Here is a 15468-nt window from a genome sequence, read left to right on the forward strand (position 1 = left end):
TTGAGGCGGGGTCACCTTCTCCGTCTATTTCTGTGCACTTTTCCACTTGTGTCATCGTGACAAAACATCACATCCACTGGGAAGGACATAGTGTTACAGTTCAATGCTCGCTCTTGTGTTTGGGGGGAGATTAAGAAAAAGATTACCTGGAAGTGGGGGTCATACAAGAGGTTGGTTGAAGTTAACTTGGGCTTTAACGGAAGGATAACGTAATCTGTGAGGACCGTCTGGTTTCCGTACACAGAGCCCAATGCAATGCTCGGTGACAACAATGGTTTCAACTGTTGCCTTGGATAGATTGAAGTAGGTATGTCTGAGATCTCTTTCCAATCATTTCCTTTGGCTAGATCATTCAAAACTGGAATCCATCCAGGCTAGGATTCACTGTGTGCAGTTTTTGTTCTTAACTGCACTCGATCATATTTGAACCAAAGCAGGGATCTGAAGTTGCCTACAGAAATGTTAAGACTCATTTACGTACATTCCTTGCTGTCTTGGAAAATGAAGGTATAAGTTATTCATTTCTGATCCAGCCCCATTCCTACTGGTCTCCCCTGTCTGGTTTAGCCTCTGGATCACTGCTCCTGAGATAAACCCTAAGTCTGCATCTATCCCCTTAGACCGTCTGATTTGGTCTACGTCACAGAAAGGGGACGTAATCCCGGTCTGGGCCGAGAATAGAAAGTTGGGAGGGGCCAACTCACCGGAGAGACGCTCTCAAGTCACCGTACATGTGTCCCTTGTTAATCCCTTCTTAAACAGCTTCTCAGCTGGGTACGAGTTTGGGAATTTGGGCTTAGACCGTGGGAGCTGTACTGGGCGGTGTCGGACACCTCAACAACTGAGGAGGATTCACACACTCAAACAGAACTGTTTGGATTCTCTTCTTCAACCACGATGAACTTTGCTGCCCAGTTATTCTACTCCAGCTACTTGAGTGAGCGACTGGAACGATTGTTTTCCCCAAAGCCTGCACTTAAAGGCATGGAAGAAAAGGACCCTTTTTGGCAAAGGTGGGAAACATGTAATGATCCAGACCCGACACAACTTTCCTCAATCCAGTAGTGATGCGCTGTCTTTGTGACAAAAAGCAACCTCCACCTCAAAACAAAGACGAGACTTCAGTCCCTATCTCTTCCTGTTTTTCAGCTTCCTGTAGCAAAAGCCCCTCATAGCTCCCCTCGACCCTCATTAATCCACCTCCAGTCCAAAACAAAGACGAGACTTCAAGTGTAAGCTCAGTTCCGGCCTCAGTCACTGGTCCTGTTTGTTCTTTACTCTTACAGCGCTCGTTAAAAGATACAGAAGAGACAAAACAATCGGCTTGATTTGACTGCTTGTGTCTCCAAAGTTCCACATGATCTCCCCGAATCTTCATCCCAGTCCCTGTGAGCACCAACCTCTCGTGTCTGCCTACCTTCTAAACCTTCAGTCCCCTGTTTCATATCAAGAGAAATGGCTTCCTTCCCTGGATGTCCCAGTAGACATTTTCCTTCCTTCAGTTCCGTTGTTCTCCTCTTTGTTGCCAGGTCATGCGGACATTTTGTAAGAAAGCCTTCATGCCTGGTGCATATATTTGGTTTTGGTTCTGATATGAACCCAATGTTAAGTTAACTGCCCTCTCTGATCAATCATTTCATTATTACAGACAAGTTTTGACCTAACTCTGGTCTGTCGAGGTAGAAACACACATGCTGATGTTAGCTGTGCACACTGTGTAAACAGAGCTCCATCCAGCCTTGGGCTTTTCCATTGACTGTTTTGTTTACAAGTAGAGCGTGTGGCTGAATAATGGACTCTAATAAGTGGGGCAGAGGGCAATCATAGAGTTGATGATGGGAAAAGGTCAAAGAGTTGTGCTTGAAATAGAAGCAGCTCTGAATGAAATGCACTCAAGATGACTTCATCGACCACGTGGTAAGCAGTCATGAAATCCAAGCAAAGCACCCCGAAGCTCAAGTGTAAATGGAATTACAGCACACTTCCTGACAAGCACGCACTTTGTCAATGTATCCGTGGACGGGCTCTAGAAAAACACAAACCTTGCCGTTAACCAAATGTGATTTTCTCTAGCGTCTAGGTGACGGGGTTAATCTCCAACGGGCGATAAGCCTATTATTTTGTTTAGACTGTGTGAAAGGCCTCCTAACTAACCAGGCGGTGGCAAAAGCAGTTCTTCCACTTTATTTTTTGAGGAAAGTTTTTTTATTTTACACAGTGGTCCGATAATATGAAATGAAACGGTTGAAATGACTGTTCCATTATATTGGAAAGCAATTTACCAAGCTGCTATGAATCAAAGTGGCCTGTCTTTTGCCCCTAATTGCCACTTTAATCCTTAGTGTGAACCATGAAAAGCAAAAGTGGACAACTAATGAATCATAAATTAGTTCCGAGATGCAATCTGTCATAGTGAGTAGAAAATGTTGACATGAAAGGTGAACCCATTCATCTTAGACAGAAGTGGGGGTTCTCATTCATATAGTTTTTAGACATTAGGTCCTAATTATTTCAAACTGCCACTTTGTTCACTTTCAAACATTGAATTAGCTGCGGTTTTATGTCTCAATGTCAGTGTTTTATGATCAGGCCTCTGAAAATGTACTTTAGTATTATCAGGATATTGAGCCAAAAAAAGACCTCAAACAGTACATCTGTTTGAAACGTATATATTCTGAAATTTTCAAGAAGTCTTTTTATTATTTATATGGTGTCCAGATTGCATGATTTTTTTTCAATATCCAATCCATAATGCATTCCGCTTAGTCATGTTGTAGCCATCTGATGGAGCAAATTGTTGACCGTAGACTTACCGAGGCCCCGATGTTTTGTGGGGGAGGTTTGTCGCAATTTGCAAAGGATTCGAAATGAAATCCCAGAATCAAAAACATAAATATCGTCATTTGATTGTCTCCGTCTTGGGTTTTGGCAAATCTTTTATTCTGTGGTCATTTATTTTCATATCATAGTCCAGATGTAAAAAATGTAAGGACTTGTACCTTCTAGAGAGGAGCTGCGTCTGGGCCCCGCAGAGCCAGATGACCTTTACAAAGGAGCGCTCCTCAGCAATGGCACCGCCGTCGGCCGCAGACCCACCCTCATTGAACCAGAGAGGCTGAAGGACTTTGGTGAGGAGGAACTCCTCAATGGTGACGTGAAGGTCCGTGACACCAGAGTGCCGGCGGCGGTGGAAGCACCTGCGATGGCGCTAAAGGAGCCGCCCAAAACCAGACGAGTCAGCGAGTTCAGGATCGTCCCCAGACCGCCCATTCACTACCTGCGCTTTGAGGACATCAGTGCCGCTGCCTTCACTATCCAGTCAGGAATACAGAAGACACCCTGCACAGTAAACAAATCCCAATTTGAAACATTGTATTTTGCTTTGGATTTATCAAATACTCTCACTGTCCTGTATTTGCCAGTACTCCCGGCTGTCCAAACAGTATGGGATGGAGATTTATCTGAAAAAGGAGCACCTGAACTACACGGGCTCAGTGAAGGAGAGAGGAGTGTTGTACCTGCTCTCCTCCCTCACACAGGTAAGATCATCCCTTCCTGTCCGGGAGCTCATAAGAAGTCACTCAGTCGGATCCATGTGGCTATTTTCAGGAGCAGCAGAAGAAGGGAGTGATCGTCGCCACCGACTGTAACTTCTCCATGGCGGTGGCCCACCACGCGGTGGAGCTGAAGATCCCCGTCTTTGCTATCATGCCGTCGTGTTGTTCGTCGCCTCGTCTCAGGATCTACAGAGACTATGGCGCCATGGTCATCTCCTATGGCAGCGCCGCTCACGACTCTCAGAACCACGCCCGACACCTGGCCCAAGACAACGGATATCTCTACCTGGAAGAGTCAGTCCTTTTATTTATTCTTGGAATTTGTTGTAGACACATTAAGAAAGCTGAAAAACCTAATTGAGGCAAGCTTTTTGTGCTGTTCAGAGACGAAAATTCCAGCTACCTGGCAGGACTGGGCACAGTCGGCCTGGAGATCTACGAGCAAGTGCCCAAGCTTGATGCGGTGCTGGTGCCTGCGGCCGGACAGTACGGTCTACTGGCGGGCACGGCGGCGGCCATCAAGCATCTCAACTCGCACATCTGTGTCATAGTAAGAAAATGGATCAACTTTTCCAATCAATTGATTCATTTCCATTTTCCACCGTGCATGAGGTCACATTAGACAAGTTGTTACTCGCCTCCTCCATTTCTCCGGTCTGGATGTTTTGGGCTTTTCTTAACAAGAGAATTGTATTTGATGTTTCTTCCTGTTTCCTGTTTCCCTTATCAGCCTCCTGCTGAAAGTCTGACAGCTTTAGGTCTGTTGACACTGGAGGGAGGGAGAGAGAGAGAGAGAGGATGAGCCTCATATTTCTCATCTTAAATATATAATAGAGTGTTCTGGCTTTAGCGAGTGCTTTACGTTCTAACGCACGGACGGTGAACACGCATGGATGCTCTCACTAATTTCCCGTGATCAAAGAATGAAAGATATGCAGCACATTCCACAGAACCCCGCTCAGTGTCTGTGTGTGCTGTGCATGCGAGGGCGGCCGGCCTAAAAAAAAACCTTTTTATACTCGGAATATTTATTTGTGCGGTGCACATACTAATTCTGTGCGTGGACTATCTTCAACAGGGAATAGAACCCGAAGCGTTCCCTTTGCTGCTGCAATCTCTAAAGACAGATGGCCCCGTCAACGACGTTCATTGCAAGCCGAATACCAAGCTGTATGGAGGTAGTCATGAATGCTAGCTTGGCTCATCCTTTGTGTTTCCCGTTTGCAAATGTTCATCTCCTGTCTGTTGTCAGATTTGGCGGGGTGCTCGCTCGGTATCAACACCTTCCAGCTGGCAAAGAAACTAGTCGATAAAGTCATCTCTGTCAGGTAGTCGGTCCACCTTCGAGTAGATGCTTTTAGACAACACGTGACGACATTACATTCAAAGTTTTGTTTTGTCGAATGATTTTTGCCTTTCCACAATGGAGTGAAATCAAATAATGATGTCATGCGGCTGACAAAATATCTCCCGGGAGGAAGCTTGGCAGGAAATTGGGGATTTCAGGATGCCTGGAGGCTCCAAACTTCAGGCAGTCATTAACTCTTAAGGATTTGTTTTGTTTTTTTCACATTCAGATGGCAGACTGTAAAATGTCTTGATAAACTTTAGGGCTTGATTATTTCCATGGTGTGACATGGAATAAATCATTCGAATTTAAGACATATTCTTGTTCCAGTATCTCTGCACTGCTCCCAAAAACCAACAAACAAATGCAATCGATTCCTTTCAAGCAACAGATATTAGGATTTAAATAGTTAGATCTGGCGGTTTCTGAAAGAAAGAAAATCTCAAATGATAGCGTTTGTATCTGTAAAATGCTAAAAGGTATCTGCTGAATTTCTTGTGTTTATCCCCGGCAGTGAGGAGGATTCTTTGGTGGCAATGTTGAGGTTTCAAGAGTTTGAGCGTTCCACTGTGGACTCGGAGGGAGCCATGGGATTGGCAGCCATCTTGGCCGGACAACTCAGCGAATTGAGAGGCAAAAGGTGCGTTTGATTGATTTCCGTATGAAGACTTTCAAATGGATCAGATGGTGCGCTTCTGTCAGACGCTTCCCTCGGTGCTAAAGGAGGTATTGCGCTTATTTGCATGCAAAGATGATCATATTTGAGGGATTTTGTGTAGAGCTGCCGCACATTTCCCCGAGCGACTTCTGAAACGATGGGATGGCTTCAAATGATGAGATATTCCTGTCACGCTGCGTGATGAAGTGTAAACAAACTCTGGAACGGATTGAATTGTGCTGACCTGTCTGTCATTGCTTTGAAAGTCTGTGAACGTAATACGAGTTATTTGGTGAAATTGTCCTTCTGGGTGCTAATGTTAACCGTGCTGAATTTTCCAATTTGGCAATATTGTAGTGCATGACTAGATATCAACAGAAATGTGCTGTTGCGAGCATGTATTCATGGACGCTGCTTTATGACAAAAGCATCCCCACAAACTTTTCTCTTCAAGTTAGAAGCAGTGTATAATCACATTTGGATGACCTAAACAATAATAATGATTCAGTCAGCAATTATGCATGCTAATTAGGGAGGTCTAATCGGCCTTTGTGGAAAAAAACAACTGTACCCTTGACTTCTCTCCTCTCGAGTTTTTTCCTGATCTCTCTTTTCTCCTTAGCACACAAGCGACATGTTTGCCGTATGTCTACGTAGGGTGGCAGTGGTGGTGAGCAGCGCTAACATGGAGCTGGATCTGGTCAGGCAGTGTGTGGACCGAGCCCTGGTGCTGGAAGATCGTGTCAGCAAGTTCTCAGTACAGCTAGGGGAATGGCCGGGAGACATGGCCAAGCTGTTGGACGTCCTGTCCAGAGAAGACGTCAGGTGACTCAACTCACACTTTCTTCATGATTGTACAGTAAAGTCACCCCACCTATAAAAAAAAGTCTATCCTTGAAATAATCATCCCATTTGAATATTGTGCCGATGCCTTCCTCAGGTTGTTGGACGTCAGCCATCGGAGGCACAGTGACAGGTCCAACCTCTTCAGGGCAAAGGTCAGCTGTCAAACATTTGCATTTGTTAAATAAAAAAAAAAAATCAGAGCAGTTTTCTTGGTTGCATTGCTTGCAGTTTGCGTTTGTGAGACTTTGCTGTCCAATTAGATTTCAGCTTGGGTGTTAAGAAACAGTAGTAATAGGCCACGTCATTTCAAGTGTACGCATATTAGCAATGGCTTTGTTCCTTTATCCAACTCCATTTGAAATAAGCCCTCACAAGCCAGCAGCATTGTTAGATCCTCCCATGGGTAAAAAACCTGTCCATCAGCCTCAACTAGCAAAAAAATGTACATAGCAATCGGCACGCGTTTATCCCTTCAATTACTATCAGCCTCTCTGCTGACTAGGATGTATTGTATTTCAATATTTGATGATTTTCTCATTATATGTATTATTATAGTATTGATTGGTTTCTATAAATGTGATGTGATGGCTTTGGTATCAACAGCTATCACATGAATCCAACATGCGTGATTTTGGAATATGTTGGAGGCTGTCGCAAAAGGCCACGCGATACAGTCGTGCTTAATATATGATTTCCTCAGAGCGTAGCAAGGTGACGGGAGGTGTCTGCCGTGTGACATGACACTTCCATGCATTTGCCTTGCCAGGTGGAGTGTGTGGTGGAAACCAGGGACAAGACCCAAAGCGCTCAGCTGAGGAAGACGCTGGGTGAGCGCTATCCGTCTATATGCTGGCTGGAACGATGAGGGGAAAAAAAAAAAAAAAGATTCATACTAATGAGAAATCTGGCGATAAAATGACATCGATAACATATATGGGAGAAAAGAGGACTGAAATCCCATTCAAACAATGGATGTTCATAATATCTGTGTGAGCGCTGAAAAGTAAGACAATTATAGACCAAATATTATTCATACGATCACGTCTACTCTTTGTTGATACGTGGGAGTAGTTAGAGGTTCTGGAAAGCTCAGGTAGTTTCCTCTCTGATGAAGATGCTCCCCAATAGACTCCGTTTTAGGGACACTCACACAATCCACTGGAATACCACTCAATATGAGCAGCATATGCGTATGTACATATACACATACTATAAAGTACTATATATATTAACAAATATTAAAATGCCTCTATTTGCAATTGTTATTTTTGAACTGCTGTAAATATGTTTCAGTATGATTTATACTGTTGTGTTAGGTGGTATAGTCAGTCACTCCAAGCAGAAACTCCAAAATACTGAATAAAGGTATACAGTAGACGTCCCATTTTCAGGGTTGCATTCTATGGACATTTTTAGATGAGAATGGACTGATATTAAAGTTCGAATATGATAATAGCAATGTTTATTCGTGTAAATACAATGTGTCGCAAAAAGTGCAGAAAAAAAGACAAGGACACGCTTAGTTTTTACCATTGTACGGGTATAATAATAGACATGGTGTCGTCTGTTTACGGTGGCGATTTAATTTCAAAATTAAGACTTGTGCATGAGGCACGAAGATGCCAAAAGATAGCGCATAAGCAGCATTTTTCTATTTTCATGGTTTTGGCGCCGTCTTGTGGCCGTTTAGGGTCATTCAGAAATGCAGCCCTACTACAATACAGTGAAGCCACAAAATGGACATTAATGTTCCTGTCCATTTGCTGACCTACTTGGATATTAGTTGATAAAAGCAAGAATATTTAGGCAGAAACACACAGCACATCTGTTTGGAAGACGTTTTAATTTCACTTGTTAGCATTAAGAACATCAAGTGTAACATAGTTAAGTAGAACACAGCAACTGGAAGATTATTGTTATTCTTGGAATGTAAACACCAGGAATGTATGAAAACACCTCATAAAATTGTATTTCCCTCCAAAAATAGTTTTTCTATATAAAAGACTATTCAGAAAGAAAAAAAATACAATAAGAGTAATCACAGCAGTGCAAGATTCAAGTTTTAAAAAAATGTGTGATCTACTTCACAGAATACTTCAAGATTAGAAAAGTTAAAAATGTCATGTTCCTTGGTTGGCTTTTTGAGGGAGGACGCATCAGCGCTGTTTGCGCCGCTGTGGGTTGTATTTGATGAGCAGGCCGAGAGAGGCGAAGCCGAACACAAAGGTCTGGAGGAACCACAAGTACCTGGTGGGCGCGGTGATGCCTTTGTTGCTGAAACGAGAGATCACGCATGCAACATTTTGAATTTCATGGCGACGGCGGCGTTATCTCCTGGACAATCTCCTCTTACCGGCAGACTTTCAAGGAGACCAGGGCCTCAACAACATGAATGGCCACGGTCGCCCACCACCTTAAAAATCATGTTAGATCAATAAGGGAAAAAAAACAGGATCAGAAGCGTGAGGTGAAAAGCTGCCCGTCACATGAAGACAATTTGCCCTCGGCAAAAGCTGCCTGCCCTGCCCGTCGGCCAACATGAATCCTGGGCATCCTGTGTATTGCCACATAAAGCGTGACAAGGTATTGTGCCAGTGGGCGTGGTCATAATGAGCCTTGAGGCAACACAATATGAAGCCGTACCCTTTGTACAAGACGCCCGCATGGTTGTCCACAAGATATCTGCAGAAGGTACCAAAGGGGCCCAGGAGATGGTACGGTATTATTTCAGGCGCAAACACAATGCACTGCAACAGAAAGAAGTGCAAGTTTGAGGTTCCCATGTTAAAAAAAACAAAAGTCAGCAAAAGATCAACTATGTGACTCCCCAACTGCCAAATTTGTGGACAAGCCACAGAACATATGATGCTCCTCGCTCTCTTAGGCTTTCTGTTGTGAACCGTCAAAGCAACACTAGTCCGGGTTGTTCCATTTGACCACGCTTCGGTGTGGATGTGGCGCATGACTGCGTCGACGGAATCGAGAACAAAGTTCAAACCCTGTTTAAGACGGGCCACTGAAAATTGCATTTGATGCACCTCAGCTTGTGAAAAGTCAAGGATCGATGGTACAAATGCATTATTATTTCATACATAGAAAACATATTTATTATATTAAATAAATGATCTCCAGCATAGTACGGACTGTTTTATTTTCAATCAATTTATTACAAAACAGGGTCTGCAATATCGCTCACAAAATAAGCAAAAATGTGGGGATCATTGTACTTAGACATTTAGCCCGCCAATCTTTTCATGTATTTGCACTTCTACTCGAGTCAAGGGTGTGAGTACTTTTGCTACCTCTGGCTAAACATAATCAAGTTGAACATGTTTAACTCTTAAAAGTCTTGAATTTTTCATTTTGGATTGGGTAAGTTGTTAAAGAGTACGTTGTTCATAAAGTATCAACTACTTTTCCGAATAGTTGATTGATCCAGTGCAACCCGATTTTTTTTTTTTTCAAAGTGCAACGTGGCAACAAGAAGGGGGCAAAATGTGTACTGCGCCCGCAGTACTAAAGAACAGCAGAGCATTCCAAATAAACACTCGTGTCATGAATTTTAAACGACTAGGCACAATAGCCCGCCCGGACCGGTCAATACTTGAAATAAGTCGCTGGCTGGAAATGAAAGGCTCCTGTCTGACGTCCAACTTTGGACTTTATGCAAAATGTAATATCTGCTTTCTTTGAATTTGATAAGATAAAACATGTTCACAACAGATAAACAATGGCAGAGGCCTCGGAAGCATTTTGCACCAAAATCTGTCAGAAATAAAAAATAAAGAAACAAAATGTGAAAATAGATAAAAAAATATATATCTATATATGCATGTGATCGCTTGGCATGACGTTTTATGGTATCCTAGGGACCTTTAACGCAACACAAGCCAGTCGACCTGGAGTTTGCAAAAACAGCAATTAACGTTTTAGTACTTATTTTACATGCTCAAGTAGTTTTACTTACACTAAAATAAGCCAACCCGAAGGTGACGGAGACGATCCAAAAAAGACTGGTTCTTTTAAAATAGTCACTTCCATCACTTTTAGCCATTGCTACCCTACCGCTGCTCCTGCTGTTGTTGATTTGTGGTGCAACTGTCAAATACGTCCGTGCATCACCGTTGCCTTTTATGCATTGCATTGAAATATGGACACGCAATTTACTGTACGTACACGTACTACAAAGGAACGCAGTATACGATTAGCACTGCAACATTCATTCATTCAAATGTTAATTTCAAGTTATTTTGTTTTCTGATTGCATCATATTAGGCATCCAATATAATAGCGCCACCTCGTGGTTGCAAAAATATCCCCTGCAGTGATTCAGGTTGACGTCAAAATACATCATTACAAATTTTACAAAGCATTACAATGAATAGTTTACAAACATTCAATTCAAATTGCTATTTTTTTGTAATCATTTATCTCATTTCTTGTTAGATTGGTGCAAATATGAGAAATCAAATTGAATGGAAAATAGAAGTTTGCAAATAGTGTGGGACTGTTGAAATCATAAATGTTGGAATGATTTAGCATTTGTTAAATGTCACATTACTATATTGAATCACTTGATCACTGTGTGTAAACTTAGCAAGTACTTAAGGATAAGGCTCTTTTCCATGCTTATTTAAAGACAATCAGAAAATCATGGCAATAGTATTTTTTCATCATCAATAATATATTTATTTATTTTGGGGAGAAAAATAAAACCAAATAGTCCTACTGAATATTTTATATATATCAATAACAATAGTCAGCAGCTAATTTTAATCAGAGATGGCTCAATGGGTCACTACAGGTACATATTGGCAAAAAAACCAACATATATTTGTAAAAAAAGGTGAAGGGAGTACGTCATGTTTAGCAGTAAGTTTAGAAGTATTTTGTGGGGCCACTAAACTGTGCAAAATGTGTCTTCTGATCTCTGATAGGATTTGGATGGACTCTGCAGCGAGTTGGTGGGACTTTGAGGAGCCATCTCCACTCGGAGCCATTGATTGTGGTAGTTACTCAGATAAAGATTAAAGATTGCCTTGGTTTGTTTAGGCAATGTGGGTCGGTCACCTTCACACTGCACTGTTTTCTAATACTTGTGCAAATACAACTTTGACCTTTAGCACTGTGTGGTTTTTCTGCATGTTTGAATGCATGTCTTTTATGTTCTCATGCTCTCTTCATGCTTCCTGCTCAACAAGATGTTGACAACATGCATCAAGTTTGAAGAATGACAATAATCCTTTTCTGCTAGCTCAGCACATTCAGGTAGGTTTGTGAAATGGGGGCTAAAGGTCAAAGCATTTGCACACAACCTGGCCAAGGCCTGGACACGTTTAGCCTCTTGACAAGCTTGCCACTCAATTGGATGCGCTTCTTGAGTTTAAAAAGGCTGCACGGTGCAACCAGTTAATCATTGAATAATGAGCCACCTTTGTCTTTCCTCTTGTGATAGCAGCAAAGTGTTTTGCATATGAAAGGAAAACAGTAGTAACCACTGATAGGCTTTAGATCACATTGTGCTTTTTGCTATATTTATAAAAAAAATAATTCTTGCTGATTGACATGCAGCAATAACAATTGTCACATGAGCTATATCGGGAATGAGGGAACTGCTTTGATGTACACGTGCAAATGTATGCAAATGTGAAGTGATGTATGTGCTGAGCATGGTCGATGACAAGCCTTGAAGCCTGTTCACAAATGACAGGATAAACTAAGATAATGAGTGTTTAAATGGAAATAATCCTAATCATGCTAATATTCAAAACAGATGACTACTAATAACATTTCACAGATTGTTTGAAAACATTCATTCTGTTTTTTTATTTTTATTTTTTGATCTTAAGTAGCCATTATCAGCAGTAAAAAAAATTTGGGGCCATAATTATTCTGATAATGTCATTTTTTTTCTTGCTCACCTGTGTTCTGGGTTTGGTCATATGATATTCACAAGCTGAGCTGTAAATTGGTTGAGCCCTCGACACAATGTTCATGAAAAATAATGAAATTAGCAAATGTATTATGAAAATAAGATCCACTTTTTACTGCTATCAATCACTTTTGTATCATTTGCACAATTTGAAGTGACAACCTGCAATTTACCTTCTTCACTTGACTTTAACTAAATGCTTTGCTAAATGTTACAAACGCAAGCAGACAAATTGACATAAAACAAATGAAATAGTCATCATTGATAAGAATGAATTCTCCAAATTTTCATCAAGGTGCCTTGCAGTCTTATATTTTCCGATCTGTTCAGAGCATCCAAAAGAGTCACAGCCAAAAAGAAAGGCAACAGCTGCAAGGATACACTTGTTAAGTGGTATCGACGAGGCTATCTTTCAAACTTCTTTTATGTCACATTTGCTATTGGCCTTGAAAACACTTGGATAAAGATGGAGCGATAACGATGGGGGGGGGGGGGGTCACACTTCTGCTGCTGACCACAAAGAATAAACCCCACCCCAACACTGTGTCGCTGCTTTACCAAGTCCTCAGCTGATCAATATATAAGGTATCCTGACATAAGCTGTGGACGCACAGCCAAGGAACACACAACCACACTGACCTCTGTCACATCAGAGCAAATCCATTCAAGCCCTGCCTGCCTGCCTGCCTGCCTGCCTGCCTGCCTGCCTGCCTGCCTGCCTGCCTGCCTGCCTGCCTGCCTGCCTGCCTGCCTGCCTGCCTGCCTGCCTGCCTGCCTGCCTGCCTGCCTGCCATGTGGAAGGACTCAAATAACGGTAAGCGCAAGCAAAAACAGTGCATTGGGTTCATTTTGGGCCATTGGTTTTCAAAGGATTGGGAAAGCACAGAAAATTCAAGAGTTTTGAATGACAACAGCTGATCAAGAAGGATGAGGGAGGGACAGGTAAACAATATGTTGAATTGTTTGCTGCGGTCGTTAACATCATTCACCTCTTTCTGCTGACATTTCACTGAATACGCCTTTTACAATTTTTTTTTTTTTTTTATGGCTGCCAACGGTGTGTAAATATCAGACACATAAAAGTATGTTTGGTATCTTATCTGTTTTTTTGTTTTCACCTCAGATGACACCAGAGCCACGGCTTCCGGCGGCACCTCCAGCAGCGCCACCTCCAGCGGCGCCACCTCCAGCGGCTCCTCGTCTCGCAGCGCCAGCCGCAGGAAGAGGACCAGTTTCTCCAAAGAGCACGTGGAGCTCCTGCGGGTCACTTTTGAGACCGACCCATATCCTGGCATCAGCCTCAGAGAGAGCTTGTCTCAGACCACGGGCCTTCCAGAGTCCCGCATCCAGGTAGGGCTTTTATTCTGCGACGAAGATTTTGATTTGGAATTTACTGATCAATTCTATTTTTCAAAAATGTCTGCTTGAAATGAGGATTTTAAGTCCCCATAAACTTCTGCCATGACACACTGCTTGATAATAAATGAATTAACTTCAATCCAAAAGCCAATAAAAACCATCAAAGTGTCACCAATGCTGATTGAAAATGTTTACAGATGGCATGAGGCACCTACACATGTTGTAATATATATTCTTATCACCGGAAGGCCTGTTTTCAAATTGCTATCACTTCATTTCCTTCAAGAAAATATGACTCAGGCACTTTTTTATCAGCTTTTTGTTTGAGGTTGGAGACGGCACAGCTGACAGTCCCTTGATCGGAACACTCCCCGCTTCTAGAAAATGATTAACCGAGCACCAATGCCTTCGATTATCTGTCGGGGGTTTGTTTTTTTCCGATCTAACCTCCTGTTTTTCTGTCCCAGGTGTGGTTTCAGAACAGGAGAGCCCGAACGTTAAAGTGCAAAGGGGCCAAGAAAGCGCTGTGGCAGTCTGATAGTCCAATCCAAAATAGCCCAGGTCCAGCTCCATCTCAGAGTGGCCAAGTCTCGACGGGGGGACAGGCCCAGCCGCCATCCTACTCCACTCGGGTGAAGGAAGAGATGGAGCAATCGTGCTTTTATAGACAGTGTCTTCCAATGTACCCCGTTATTGAGGAGTATCAACATGACTCTATGCACGCTCTTCATCAGAGCACACCGCTGAGCAATTGCTCCAGCCCGTACCTGAGAAGCTACTGGTCCCAGGCCAGCAGCCTAATGGACCCCATGACCCCACTGTGGTCTCCAGCGGAGGGGCGCAGCTACAATTTAAGCGCCGTGGCCTTTATATACCCAGAGCCAGACAACTACTCGGCCCGTGCCGGCTCTCACTCGGCCAGCCCCGAAACCCCTGACTCGGGATACTGGGATGCCAACCTTGACAAAAGCCCCTCAGCGGAGAGTCACTACTCACAGCTGGAAAACTCGTGGAGTGTTGGAGAGGGTTGCAGAGGGTCTGGACTTCCCACAGGGATCCAGCATGCTCCCTTGCCGGAGTTGTCCCTGCAGGAGATCCTCGGGGAGCTAGATGAGGACTGGCTGGGGGGAGAAGGATCGGACAGCCACGCTACTCATGAGAAAATGGCTCTGTGTTGATGACACTAAGTGAATATGTCACAAGAATGACAAATCATATGGAATCTTTACTTTTTTTCTGTTGTCTGTTGCTTCCGAGGCATGTATATATATATAAAAAATAATAATCAGATACTTAGTGTTACAAATGGCATCAACATGTTAACACTATTGTATTTATTGATTCAGCCTCTATTTATTACCTATATTTATGTTTTTCTGCACTTTTATATGAATAAATCATTTAAAGTAACACCACGTTTTTTTCGATTGACGTATTTATGGATATACAGGCGAGACGCTAAGACCAAATGCTCAGAGGAGCATTTTGAATCTAGGGGGCGTCAAAAATCAGGTGAAAATGAATTAAGTCAAGTCAAAAATGTGTATCATGCTTATATTACAAGTTACATTCTTTTACCATCAACATTTTCTCGTGTTATTACAGCAAATATCTATTTCTGGATCTAATTCCAATTCCTTTGGCATTGCCAGTGACTCATGTAAAGAATGAAACTGGATGAATTGTCAAACTAGTGAATATTAAAATCTAAATAAACAAAATAAATAGTGTTTGAGCATTGGAGAAAAAAAACCCTGATGAAATCTGT

The 15468-nt window shown here is 42.5% G+C and overlaps 3 protein-coding genes across 3 annotated transcripts; 2 read left to right on the forward strand and 1 right to left on the reverse strand.

Annotated features, from left to right (window-relative positions):
* The first annotated feature begins 897 nt into the window (after positions 1–897).
* Positions 898–7587, forward strand: LOC147049777 (uncharacterized). The gene is made up of 11 exons (XM_085922564.1): positions 898–1013; positions 3007–3346; positions 3423–3539; positions 3610–3851; positions 3942–4107; positions 4636–4735; positions 4810–4885; positions 5420–5545; positions 6221–6388; positions 6504–6561; positions 7176–7587. The coding sequence occupies exons 1-11, from the start codon at positions 898–900 to the stop codon at positions 7272–7274; spliced, it is 1608 nt and encodes a 535-aa protein (XP_085778690.1). The 3' UTR covers positions 7275–7587.
* A 648-nt stretch (positions 7588–8235) lies between these two features.
* tmem254 (transmembrane protein 254) lies at positions 8236–10543 on the reverse strand. The gene is made up of 4 exons (XM_085922211.1): positions 10377–10543; positions 9053–9156; positions 8763–8822; positions 8236–8683 (listed from the first exon to the last, which is right to left on the reverse strand). Exons 1-4 carry the CDS (start codon positions 10461–10463, stop codon positions 8566–8568), a joined length of 369 nt encoding a protein of 122 aa, XP_085778337.1. The 5' UTR covers positions 10464–10543; the 3' UTR covers positions 8236–8565.
* Positions 10544–13133: 2590 nt separating this feature from the next.
* On the forward strand, positions 13134–14878 carry mxtx1 (mix-type homeobox gene 1). Its single transcript, XM_085922566.1, has 3 exons — positions 13134–13155; positions 13465–13691; positions 14168–14878. Exons 1-3 carry the CDS (start codon positions 13134–13136, stop codon positions 14876–14878), a joined length of 960 nt encoding a protein of 319 aa, XP_085778692.1.
* Positions 14879–15468: the final 590 nt, after the last annotated feature.

This window comes from Syngnathus leptorhynchus, chromosome 10 (assembly GCF_054491065.1).
Source record: "Syngnathus leptorhynchus isolate UIUO chromosome 10, UIUO_Slep, whole genome shotgun sequence".
Lineage (NCBI taxonomy): Eukaryota > Metazoa > Chordata > Actinopteri > Syngnathiformes > Syngnathidae > Syngnathus > Syngnathus leptorhynchus.